The sequence below is a fragment of the Aricia agestis genome, chromosome 16, assembly GCF_905147365.1.
Source record: "Aricia agestis chromosome 16, ilAriAges1.1, whole genome shotgun sequence".
Lineage (NCBI taxonomy): Eukaryota > Metazoa > Arthropoda > Insecta > Lepidoptera > Lycaenidae > Aricia > Aricia agestis.
In genome coordinates this window covers 6,894,424-6,907,755 of record NC_056421.1, presented here as the reverse complement: position 1 = coordinate 6,907,755, position 13,332 = coordinate 6,894,424, and the positions used below count along the sequence as shown (strand labels likewise).

General features: G+C 35.1%; 3 protein-coding genes across 3 annotated transcripts in view; 2 read left to right on the top strand and 1 right to left on the bottom strand.

Moving 5' to 3' along the window:
* The window catches only part of LOC121734930, a 242,761-nt gene extending 239,261 nt beyond the window's left edge, over positions 1 to 3,500 (top strand). Inside the window, exon 12 of the mRNA XM_042125575.1 lies at positions 787 to 3,500. Coding sequence (XP_041981509.1) covers positions 787 to 988 — 202 coding nt within the window. The 3' untranslated portion in view covers positions 989 to 3,500. The remainder of the gene's footprint in view (positions 1 to 786) is intronic.
* Positions 3,501 to 8,829: 5,329 nt separating this feature from the next.
* LOC121734948 (synaptobrevin homolog YKT6) lies at positions 8,830 to 9,766 on the bottom strand. Its single transcript, XM_042125595.1, has one exon. It carries the CDS (start codon positions 9,461 to 9,463, stop codon positions 8,867 to 8,869), a length of 597 nt encoding a protein of 198 aa, XP_041981529.1. The 5' UTR covers positions 9,464 to 9,766; the 3' UTR covers positions 8,830 to 8,866.
* A 298-nt stretch (positions 9,767 to 10,064) lies between these two features.
* LOC121734944 (transcription initiation factor TFIID subunit 8) lies at positions 10,065 to 12,868 on the top strand. Its single transcript, XM_042125590.1, has 6 exons — positions 10,065 to 10,327; positions 10,401 to 10,499; positions 10,631 to 10,818; positions 11,642 to 11,792; positions 12,256 to 12,390; positions 12,692 to 12,868. The coding sequence occupies exons 1-6, from the start codon at positions 10,180 to 10,182 to the stop codon at positions 12,808 to 12,810; spliced, it is 840 nt and encodes a 279-aa protein (XP_041981524.1). The 5' UTR covers positions 10,065 to 10,179; the 3' UTR covers positions 12,811 to 12,868.
* The last annotated feature ends 464 nt before the right edge of the window (positions 12,869 to 13,332 follow it).

Below are 13,332 nucleotides of genomic sequence, written 5' to 3'. Positions count from 1 at the left end.
TATAGGGCAGTTCTCTAACTTTTGATAGCGGAACCTTCTTGAAAGCGAAATGCATTTACATAGTAACTTTAAGCGTTACCAAATGCATAAAAAAGTAAATTGGGATACTGATTGATAACACAGGTGAGAAAATTTTTATTAGCGGCATTATTGTGGAGCCCATACAAACCTACAAAGGTTCTTCAAATATCAAATTATCCCTGATCACAGATAATAGGGATTCTTTCTATCATATTTTATCTATGCCCCAGTTTACATAAACATCAGGCTCTTTATAAATTTTAAATTCTTTCTACGCTACTGTTTGTTAGGGATGACGACAAGGTCAAAGATTAGCTGATTTTTTAAATAAAATAAAGACATGGCGATAAAATATAAGAGTATTTCCAAAATTTCAGCTTCATAACTTATGTATTTTTTTTTGTTATGAGCCTTTAAAGTTGGATAGTCAAGTAGATTTTTTTAAACGCCTTAATTTTTGTATACCATTCGATAAGTTATGCAATTTATAAAAAAAAATCTTATCAAACCACTTTCATAAACGCAATATTAATCATAGCTATCGAACAAACTACCTAAGCGTGACGTCACAGTTAGGTGACATTTTGTATGGATATCTTGGAGAGTTTTTAAGCTATCAAAGTCATTTTTTTCACCGATATTCCTATTTTTGAGTGGTCCTTCACTTACCAACAAGAAAAAAAATTTTTCGTCATGCCTTTTTGATATTCTTATTTTTGTGCAAAAGCTTTAAGTCTACTTTACATTAAATATTTTCTTCCACAGGTACAAGAAACGCCTAAAAGCGGCGGAAGAGGGCATCACGGTAACGTCATCGATAGTGCCGGCGCTGCCGCCGAGCGAGGTGTCGCCCGCGCTGCAGCCCAACGACACTAAACTACCACCGTCCGTGTCACCGGAACTGGTGCTGTTCTGCCGCAAGATATACGACTTCCGCTCCAAGAAGATACAAGTGCCCAACAAATGAACTGTCTACCGGAAGTGTCTGAGACCTCTGGTGCATATTCGCAGGCCGGAAGCCCGGCCAAGATTATATTGATGTAGTTCATCGATTTAGTACAAAGCGTTCCCCGATTCCTCTAGATGTGTTCGCAGTTCGCACGGCCGCTTCGAGTGTCGTAGTTTTGTAATTCATTTGCAGTTTTGTATTCGCCTTGGTTTCGAGATGATAAATTTACAAAGGATGCCTTTTAAAGTGTAAGTAGTTTTAAGGGAAAATCTAAATGCATAATGTGAATAGAGATTTTTGTTTTGCGTAGTTGTCACACCTTGTATTGCCTTCGTAGAGGCGTATGTGTGTAGATCGCCTTATTTCCTTGTGTCAATCTTACTGTAGCCTCTCGTCGGTTCGCGCCGAGACACGAAACTTAAAATTGAACTTTTTTACTATTTATAAGGTGCACTTTTCATTGTAAAAATTATGATTCGAGCTGCATCGCACTGCGCAGCGCAGCGCTGCAATGGAACGTATCTTATGTAGTGAATAAAGTTCAATTATCATAAAAACAGCGTCGTGTCGCGTCTCGCTATTGACCCTTTAAGTTCTTCGGTTGGTTAACAAAAATATCAAAGTATTAAAGTTATACAACCCGCCGTTACTTAGGCGCCAATGTAGTGTTACTACTGAAACCGCATTTATAATTACAATTATTTATATTTTACTATTATTTTATCGATTATGTAGTGAATATCTCGAGCAGAAATGTTGTTTATGCCACCAGTGGCGCCCAACCATTATACGAGTTTTAATTCAGATTGTTTCTGCTCGAGATGATCTTTTTAATTTAAATCACTCGTGTGTATTGCTATAGTAATTCGTATCTAGTTTAAAATTATTTTAAAAATCATGTGTTTTATTATGTATCACACGTAGGGAACATGGAAGCCGATTGTTTTTGACATTTCTATTTTAGCAGTTCCTAACAAAAGACTTCCTTTCATCACAAATTTCATAGGTACATGTTTTCAATCAACAACTTTTGTATGTTGAATTCTAAATGTAACGTCTTGTAGTGTTAACGCTTGTAGTGAGCATGGCCTCTTCATTTATTAGTGTTACTTTGACTCTTAAATAGTTTTAATATAAATACTGGCCTCGGATGGTCGCTAGCGACCGAATAAAATAGACAAAATTTCCATAATTTTTGAGAAATTGGGAAATTCATTGCCGTACTTATCGTGATGAAATAATAAATAAATAATATTTCATGTAAAATTCTTGGTCGCTTGTAGAACCATTCCTTGTGCCAACACGACTGTAGGTATACGACAAATATCTATTGGCCAATTTTAAGGGGAGCCCAATAAAAATAAGGAGAAGAAAGTACGTCACTTGCGTCAAAATTTTTGATAACTACCGCCAACCGTGCGGAGTTTTAAATACACGTATAACGCTCCGTTAGTTATTTTAAACTTTCTGTTTTACGTTATATTAAGTAAATATTTTTCAAAATGGCGCAATTCTATGAAGATATTTGTCGTACCACCTCGTACTCGAACCATGTAAGTTAATATTTGACTTTTGTCTACTTTTAACGTGGTAACTATAATATTAATGCCACAAAAAAATTGAAAAACAAAAAGTTTGTATTTGATTTTATCTTCGTTACTCGTCTTTGAAGACTGATAAAAAGTAGAGTCAAATTAATTTCTCTCTCATTTAAAACATCAATATTTGATTCAAAAAATAAACAAGTGGGATCATTGTAACATATTTTAAAGTAATATTAGCGTAGTTGTAATGTGTGTTGCATGGAAACGATGTATTGTACAACCCGCAAATCCTTAGTTATCTCAAACCTGAGCAGTGTAAAGTTTGTTTGAGCAGTAGAAAACGAGTTATATTGCGCAGGTGTAAGTAATTAAGTTATGATGTATTTGTTTTACGAGAGATCTCGCAATCACTCATGCCAACGGCGGAATTGGGAACCAAATACGAGCTCGTGATTGGCCCAGAGCGAGTGCTGAGTTATGACGTCAGCAAAATTGCGTCGTAGATAGGCTGTGAATGGTAGCGCGGTCTTAGCATTTAGATACACAAAAAAAGACATCTAATCTTTCGGAGTTCTAAAACGCAGTGAATAAGATCGTATTTACAATAGACGTTAGAGTAGGCTTGGTTGTTTTGCGTTGTACGGTTGGTACATAATTATATATATATCGTTATATTTCCAACTCGGAAAATTTGAAAGGGCATTTAAAACTTGCAAAACCTTTTTCCGAAGTCTCCGTGTCTATCTGGCTGTTCTATTTGTTTCCGCTTTTGTTTATCGTTTATAAGTTGTAAATATTCTTCGATTGTTTGTAAAATTAATATATTATGTTAATAAAATCTTTCCAGTGAGATTATATAAATAATTTTAAATCGCAAATTAAACGTGAGAAGACTTGTGGACCACCCGACGCTTTAGAAATCGTAGTTTACTTAAGAAAAACCCAGAATCCTCGAGCGAATCACGAAGGCTTCCAATGTTTGACATTACGCCAGACATCCTCTTTTTGCAAAAGAGCAGGGTGTCGCTGTATTAGTAGGATGTCACACAATGACGTAGTTTTGTAAAAAAAACATTTAATTTTACACCTTTCACGATGATTGCGTCACCGTTGGGCATTTAAATTATCTACGGACTACGTTATAAGTAAAAAAATCTGTTTGGCAGTCAAAAACTCGTAAGACAGGTTCAAAGTCCTCATTTTGTTAATACTTCCTACTTATCATCACAATCTCACTGGTATCTATTCCAAAGCTATTTTCACTATTTCTTTATCTTTGCTTGATGCCAAAAAACTAGCTGCAGTAATTTTACTATCTTTTCTTTTTAAGTTACACGTCGAGTGTCGGTGGAAAGTGCGTCATGTTATCGAGAAGTTAGTTGCGGAAATATACAATGTCTCTAGTGATTTTTCCAAAGCGTACGCCACTGGCATTTCTTATAACTCATTATTATTAATTATTAATAACATAAAATGAGTAAATTCCATAATAATAGTTATTACTATAAGTAAGCTCTCCCTTGCTTGTAGATGGAAAGTTATTAAAGAATGTTACCTGATATTCTGCAGTTGCAAACTTTCTAATAGTCAATAATATTTTTTAGAATTAGGTTTACTAATAAGAAAAAAAAACTTGTTTTTATTATTTATTTGTTTCAATGGAAATTATATAGGTATATTTTTATTATTGTAACCTACATAGTTACGTTGGCTGTAATTTAATATTGATGTAAAATTAATATATGTATTTTTATTTCCATCTTTGTTTTACTACTGTGAGTGCTGAGTGAATCCTTTACTTCTCCAGTCTCCACAACCACATCTATACTAATATTATAATTCTGAAGAAAACTCTTTTCTTTGTTTGAACGCGCTTATCTCAGGAACTACTGGTCCGATTTGAAAAATTATTTCAGTGTTAGCCCGTTTATCGAGGAAGGCTATAGACTATATAACATCACGCTGTGACTTTTAGGAGCGAAGCAATAGAGGAAAATGTGAAAAAAAACGGGGGGAAATTATTTGAAAAGGGTTTATTTGAACGCGCTAATCTCAGGAACTACTGGTTCGATTTGAAATTTTTTTTCAGTTTTAAATACTTAGCTATTTATCGAGGAAGGATATTGGCTATATTTTATCACGCTAAGACTACTAGGAGCGAGGAAATAGAGGAAAATGTGGATAAAACGGGGAAAATTATTTGAAAGGGCTTATCTCACGAACTACTGGAGCAGTTTTTCTGTTATTTGGCACAGATAAGAAGAAGACCACGGTCCACGTGAAGGATCATAGGCTATTTCTTGTGGACTAATTTGTCTGTGAAATATCTAATTTACGCGGGCGAAGCCGCGCGGAACGTATCTAATATTATAATTATTATAGGGCTAGCGCGCTCTTTACACTAAAAACAAGGCCTTTGCATGCATCCGCGGATGATAGATAAAACGTAAGTAGGTAAGTGAACGGTTTCGAGGGTGTACTAATCTCCTTTCTTGTGCTCTGGCTGCCCCCTGCCCGCCTCCCTCGGTACGCCCATGAACGTTTAGATACTTTTTACGTTCAAAAACAGTGTCTACACGTGCAAGCAATCCCAATTTGTAAACAAAAGAAGGAATTTCTTAGAAAGTACGGTATTAACGGATTACGGAAGACATAGGTAAATATTTACTGGTAAGTACAATGAGTTTCTAAAATACTAGAGTAGCAATGTCTTACAAAAGATGCTCAGAAATGCGTAACCACTTTTTTGTTCAAAAGACAATGTCAAGTCATATTATATTCGTTATGTCATTATGTATGTGAGATATGCCTGCAGGCATCTTCGAAGTGGCAACGCGTTGCTACCGTAAACTTCCAATCTAGTTACGTTAGTAACATAGAATATCATTGGGTAAGTAAGTAACTATGTAGAATTTGTTTAAGTTAGGGTCAGTAGAGTTAGGCCGTGTAGATTCAGAAGCTTGACTCTACATGAGATCTCATAATATCTTTTTCACAGTGTAAACCGTAAACCTAATATTATGTGGTCCTCTCGGCAATATTTTACAAGAAATGTTTTTGGTAGGATTTTTTAAATCTGTAAGATAAAAAAATGGGGCTAAATTTGCCACCAATCTAAATCTGACGCCCTAGGCTCCAGCCTACTTAAGCCTGTTGGTAAATCCGCCACTGCTGCTTATCCTTGCACATTAGAAAAGTCACATGTTGTTTTTTTTTTATGAAATAAGAGGGCAAACGAGCAAACGGGTCACCTGATGGAAAGCAACTTCCGTCGCCCATGGACACTCGCAGCTTCAGAAGAGCTGCAGGTGCGTTGCCGGCCTTTTAAGAGGGAATAGGGTAATAGGGGAGGGTAGGGATGGGAAGGGAACGGAATAGGGGAGGGTAGGGAAGGGAATAGGGTAGGGGATTGGGCCTCCGGTAAACTCACTCACTCGGCGAAACACAGCGCTGTTTCACGCCAGTTTTCTGTGAGAACGTGGTATTTCTCCGGTCGAGCCGGCCCATTCGTGACGAAGCATGGCTCTCCCACGTATCAGACAAAAACGGTGTAATTTGAATACTTAAACTAGATGCGTAAATAGTTTTAATTTTTATTAGCACGGGCAGTAAGTAGGTACACTTTAGCAGTCAGCAGACAAATTTTAGCTTCTCAATATTTTCGAGGGGAGAGATATATAAAAGAAAATTTAAAATGTTGAATACAATGTTTATTACAGGCATTTAACTATGAAAACATATTTTAAGTATAAAATGATAGTAATGTGCTCTGTTACCTACAAATTACAATGACAAATTAACCACTGAGAAATAAGTACTTATATCTCAAAGAAATTAACTTTCAATTAAGTATGATAAAAAAAATAAACATTAAATTTTTCGAACCATACTGGGTAATAAAGATAAACACAGATGCCGCACGCGCTCCGCATTCGAACTTTCTCATATTATATGTTGCACACGCCACACCTAATAACAAATATTATACCAAAATATATATAAAGATTTTTGTTTCATCCGAGTATCATAAAGGTATATTCAAATCACATGCATAGACGGTCTATGCAGGTGATTTAAACAGACCGCAGCGATTGCGAAAGGTACGGCAAAGTCTGCGTCCATCCTAATTTAAAAGTGTGTCCACTGTAAGCTAAACTCTGAGGTAAATAATATGTTACATAATATTATGTATACAGTTTAAGTAGGCGAATACTGCAAATGGTAGCGTACCAGTACCAAACTCGGTAAGTAACATCATATTGTATTGATATTGTCATACCATATTTAATAACAATTTATCACAAATTGACATGAACTATGCCACATCTATATGGACAACAATTAATTTATTTAATGCTTCTAATTTTCTAAAGTATGTACACACAACATTTGCGCCATATTTCACCACTATGGGTATTCACCACCAATCATACAAAGTAGAAATCTAAGCTCTAAAAACTTAATTATACAGAAATGTAATATACAGAGGTATAATTTATTGTTTATACGTGATTTTGATGAGTTGACATGATCAGTGATTTTAACTGATGCCCATTCTGACTAACGCTAAGTGCACCTAAGTGGCCATTAAGAATCCATCAAAAACCAAATATTATCTTAAAAATTTAATTGTAAGTCCATTGGACCAAAGGTTTTTTTTCTAAAATTAGGGAGCAAACGAGCAAACCTGATGGAAAGCAACTACCGACGCCCATGGACACTAGCAACATCAGAAGAGTTGCAGGTGCGTTGCCGGCCTTTGTGGTGGTGCTCTTTAGATGACCTAAAAGACCACTAGCTTTTGATATGCTATAGGAATGTATTAAGTGTTGTGATTTTAACTGTCAGAAACATCTTTAAGGTCAAATCATTGCTCTTTGAGTGCATCAAAGAGATGATGATGCAAACGTTGCATATTCAAAGAAATGGCAAAAATTTTAATAAAACTTTGTGGTGGTTATCATTCATAAACTAAACACTTTTTCATCGTTATCTCCACATGATAATGAACTAACTAACTCCGCTGGCTTAGCGACCCAAAGTGGATCTTGGCCTCCGAAATGAGCTTCCGCCATTGAGCCCTGTCCTGCGCTACCTCCTGCCAGTTACTGACTTGAAGGTCACGCAGGTCAGCCTCAACAGCATCTCTCCAGCGATACCTGGGGCGTCCAACAGGACGACGGCCTGTTGGATGGCCCTTATACGCTCTTTTTACCCCGCGATCCTCTCCCATTCTTTCCACGTGGCCCAGCCAACGGAGTCGGTGAGCCTTTGTTTCTCCGATTATATTGGGATGGGCCACCAGTTCTTCACCACATGATAATGAATCATTTAAATCTAAAATAAATAATATTTACTGTTAACATACATAGATTCTAGGCCTTAAGCAGTTGTGGTACATCTTTGTGATGTCATTTACAGAAGTTTCTTTAGTACCTTTAAAAAAACATTCCAATCTTTTTCTGCCGCCACAAAATATTTTATTTATTGCTGATATGAAAATATGGATACATTCAACATTTGAAAGTTGGCCGTTCAAGATCTTCATTTTAGACACAAATAAAGGTCAATTTTTAAATAATTAATTAGAAACTTTATGATTAGTGATTAGCCCCCACAAATTCTTAAGTATAAAATTTATACTTAATACTTAATTATTTGTTTATACTTAAGTATTTGTTATTTACTCACCTTTTTTATGATAAAACCATAGTTAATATTATTTTATCATTTTATCATAAAAAAAGGTAAATAAGTTCCTAACACTATACAATCTCAGTATAATATGCCAAACCTAAGATACTTTATTATACAATACACATTCATAACAAATTTTAAGGTTTAGTCTAAAATATTAACTTTGCTACTCTGTAGTACTCTAGCTACTAGAATTTGAATTTTTGAAATAAACGAGTATAATACACAAGCATTCAATTTCACAATATAAACATGCATCACACAAAGCAAAGCCTTAGTCTAATGTTCAATTCATACTAGTTTGAAATAACATTTATTTATTTTTATTTTTTGTATTGCATCTTAGTCATTATGGGTAAAACAAAGCATATTATTATTAACACTTTGAAATCTTAATTAGAATTCAGAATCTAGACATATTACAGTAGTTATAAAATATAAAGCCAAAACTAAAATTAACTAATCTTTTTTTCTTCGTGGGATGTGGAATAAATTATGAATACAAACAAAAGAGAGTATGTTGTAACATAAATAGTGAGAGAAAGAAGAAAAAGTACTAAACAATAAATGCTCTAGGTTTACCCACTAAGACCATACTAAAATTGATAACAAGTCAACAACATTTAGGGATGTTTTTGTGTGATAACAAAGTATATTAAAAGTTACAACAACTATTGGTTTTCTTTGCCGTCTTGTAAAATGCTTTACTGTGCATGGACAGTGAGTCGGACTTGGCCACCAGATCGTCCAATTTCTCTCCTCTCTCTAAAACTGCCTTTATTGTGTCATGTAAGATAATTTTTGTCTCGTCAAGATCATTTTGTATCTTTGTTAGGGCGTCTGCTTCCTTGGGATTTTGATACTTGGCCAAGTATTGAGGAAGAATCGGAAAGTCAATTGTTGTCTCGTTCCCGGTTGCCCAGTTGCCTGCCGGCACTTGTGCCGTGAAGTCGTCCAGAAATTTAGTTATTAACGTGTGAGCTACACGATTTGGGTACTCATGGTCTGATATTAAAACTCCGGCCAGGCTGTCCGCTCTTACATATACGTGAAGCATATACTCTCCTTCTTTTACCGATTGCCTTGAAGCTTGTTGAGTTCTTTCTACCATAGTTTTGCTAACAAAAGTCATAAATTCCTGCACAGAACTCCGTTGAAAGAAACTGAAACTTTGTAAATCGTATGCAGCTTTGAGTATAGTTCCACTGTTCACTCCTTTGTAGAGAACGCCAATTGCGTATAGTCTCACCATTGTGGTATGTTATTTTATTGTTGCTGTATGTTTAGTGTGTTGCTGTATGATAATTTCTTTTGAACAATTCAGAATAGAAAAAAAGTATCACAAGAACAGTAAACACTTCTATTGATTACGGTAGGTACTACGTGTAATCTAACACGAACGTACACGGTACACTTCAATTTCTTGATTGACAAACTCTTCTCTTTTTTAACAGGTGTCGTAAGAAGAACTAATTTTAATTTTCTTTGCAGAATTTTTATGAAAATCTATAAAAAATCGCCACGAGCCAATTTTGGGCGAGTCGACAATCGAATTTTGATTGTTTCCATAGGCTTCTGACATTTGAAATACTTTCTTTTTAATGGTCTTGTAGCTATTGTTATTTGCCAGTGATAAGTGCAGAATTGCAGTCTGCAGATAGCCTTTGCTTAATGCTTTGTTCTTCTATTTCTTAAAAAAAATGTTGTGTTCCACTTCCATAGACAAATGCCATGCAAATGCCATTGTAGTGACAAGTGACAGAAGTCAAAACGTCATTTTGGAATTTGGTTGTTATTGTTGGTTGTTGAATGTTGATTCTTTCACTTTATTACATACATATTTCATCTATTTCATAAATTAATATTTCTTTAATTTTCATGGAAAGGTATTACGCGTAAACGAAAACTGTAAAAGGAAATAAAAATCAGATGGAAATTTCGTGACGACGCAAACATAACCAAATCACAATGACTGAGAGTACAGAAAAAGTTGAAAATATTTGCGACGCCCGTCGTAGAATCCTAAACATAGCTGTGTCAACTGTGTTACTCGAAACCGGGTTTGATGCAGCTGATAAAGTCTCTCTCGAAACACTTACTGAGATGATACAATGTTGTATGTATGGCACCACTTGTTGTTGTTTATTCTATACAGCTGCAGTATTACCTGTATATCATTTTTATTTTAGTTATAACAGAAGTTGGGAATTCAGCGAGAGGCTACTGTGAACTAGCTGGGCGTGTAGAACCAGTGCTTGGAGATGTTTCTATGGCTCTAATTAATATGGGTATGAAAACAAAAATCAACATATATTTTACTTTACACAATAATTGTAACCAAAATTAATAAATCAGTAATTATTGTCCAGTCTCTGTAGCTAGGAAAGAGCATTTGACTGTGATTATTCAATAATTTCAGGAATAAGTCTCCAGGGGATTGAGCAATATGCAGCAAGACCGAGCAGGCACATCATCCAACCTCCGCAGCAGGCTTCAGTGCCTAGGACGCCCTCCATGCTATCAGCAGGGTCTAAAGCCAAGCCAGCTCCCCACATACCATTCCACCTCCCACCACTCCCTGATCCTCACGCTTATATTAGAACACCGGTACGTTACCGCACACTTCAATTTTAAATATTATGGAAAAAGTATTAAAAAAGTTACTTTGGATAATAAATAGTAATTGACAATCTCATATAATATAATGATTCTTCTAAGGTAACATTTTTGTAGTTTTTATTATCATCTTATTTCCATTTAAAAAAATTTAATTTATATGATCCCTATTGACCTTGAATTTTATAGATAAAAGTTTTCCAATTAATTATAAATAAGAGTTTGTTACAAGTTTTCATATTTAAATTAGAGATGTGCCGATCATGACTTTGGCCGATTAGCTGACTAGCCGATTAGTCGGCTGCAAAGAAGCCGACTAGTCGGCCAAGCTGATCATGGTTTCAAAAGTTTCTGTAACACTTTTTTTACTGCTGATTCGCGGGTAAGTAACACACGCTGCCTGCGAAGGTGTCGGATCGTGTTATGTTTACTTTGCGTATGTTACCTCTCTTTTTATGATACAATTAATGGTTTTGAGGAAATACAATGGAATCTTGATCTAATAATACATACCTAATTTGTTCTTAAAAACTATATTCAATTTCTTTACTAGCAAGTAATTTCAGAAACACTTCAGTTAATTTTAAAATGTAATGTTTAAAATGTAAAAGACTTATGAAGTGTGATATGAACACATTATAAATAATCAAGGCTTTTCTATAATGCAATATCAATTATAATTATTATAGCAAAAATTAAAAAGCAATAAGCCAGATAGTCGGCGCTTTTTGCCGACTACGAAAGTGGCCGGATAGTCGGCTTTACCGACTAGTCGGCACATATCTAATTTAAATACTTTTTCCTTCTCTTACAGACTCATAAACAGCCAGTGACTGAATATGAAGCTATAAGAGAAAAGGCAGCAACTCAGAAAAGGGATATAGAAAGAGCCTTGACAAAATTCCTTTCTAAAACAAGCGAAACACATAATTTGTTTAACACAGAAGACAACCAAGTTTATCCTTGTAAGTATAAATGAAAACTATAATACATAATATATTGACGGTAGAATGAAAAAAGTTACTAAGCGACATTAGAGGTCAAAATGAGTATTCGTCTTGATTTTTTCTGTCTAGGCTCCTTTCGCAACGCGCAATAAGGAACTTCGTTCCAACACAAATCTTTAAACAGCTTTGTTGTAAAAATAACAATATGGTGCTTGGTATCTTTTTTCATTCCATCGTCTATATGATACAGTGGATATTAAATTATAGATTTGAGACTTACATAAAAAGAAGGAAAGGTTGGGGGGAGAGGTCAACCTTTTCTTTCTGATATCAATATCAGTCTTCTAATCATTTAATACCTATTGCTTTGTTTGTATTAAACCATTGCATTGTAAAAGACTAAGGGGTTACCTGGTTGGGCACACCAAGAAAATAAATTATTTTTGAGTAAAATAACACATTTCTTATGCTTTTATTTCAGTAATTGCTTGTAAACCCACATTCCCTTCTTACTTGCCCGCACTTCTACCTACTGATCAAGTATTTGACTTTGATGAGTTGGAGTACCACTTTCAAGTTGCTAACAGAACAGAAGATATGCCTGCTGATAAGAAAGGTAAATTAATTATTATATTATTAGTGTAACTTGTAAGCGGTGACAGCTATGAAATCTGCTGCTATTTTTTTAAATATATTTTTTTTAAATTAGAGAAAATTGCTCTCTCTCTTAAGGCCGCGGCCGTACAAAACTTTTGATGATTAATCAAAACTAGAGGAATAGAAAAAAGGAAAAAGCGCATAAGTTTAATGACTAACAACTTTTTTTTTGATTGCTTGATCTTGCAAACAGTCCTTGAAATATGAGCAGATTTGTTGTGTGGCTTATTTTTGACGAATAAATGCTTTTTTTTTTTCAGAAAACTCAGATAACGAAGGTGACAATGGGGGTGACAATGAGAATGCAAATAATTCACAGTCTGAGACTCAAGATGCACCATTGGGTTCCAGTCCGGATAGGAATAAGAGTGGAGGATAGCTGTTAGCTGCATTAAGTTAGGAATATAGCTTAAATAAAGATATTTTATGCACACCTTTATAATTCTTTTAATAATGATGACACACCTTTTGTTTTCCACAAATAACATTAGTACTATCAATGTTTTCATTACAAGATTCGTTATTACAATGAAAATAATAATTGACCAATGCTGCACATAGATGCAACATTTAATTTTCTACCTGTCGATGAGCGCTTATAGACGAACGGCACGTGTCGGCGGCAGTCGACGGAAGCCATCGACAGTTTATATATATTAAGTCTATGGTTTATATCACGCTTGCAGTTGACAGTTGTGACGTACCGCGTAAAACCTTTTACCTTTACGATAATTTTTTCACAGTACGTCTACTGTATCGACAGCGTACGGATTACCGACTAGCCAGTATGTTTATCTCCTAATTAGGCGAAACAAAGTTCCTAAGTCAACATTTCTGCTTACGACTTTTCCATTTTGAGCATTCATTTACTAGGCTAGTCAGTAATCCGTACGTTGCCAAT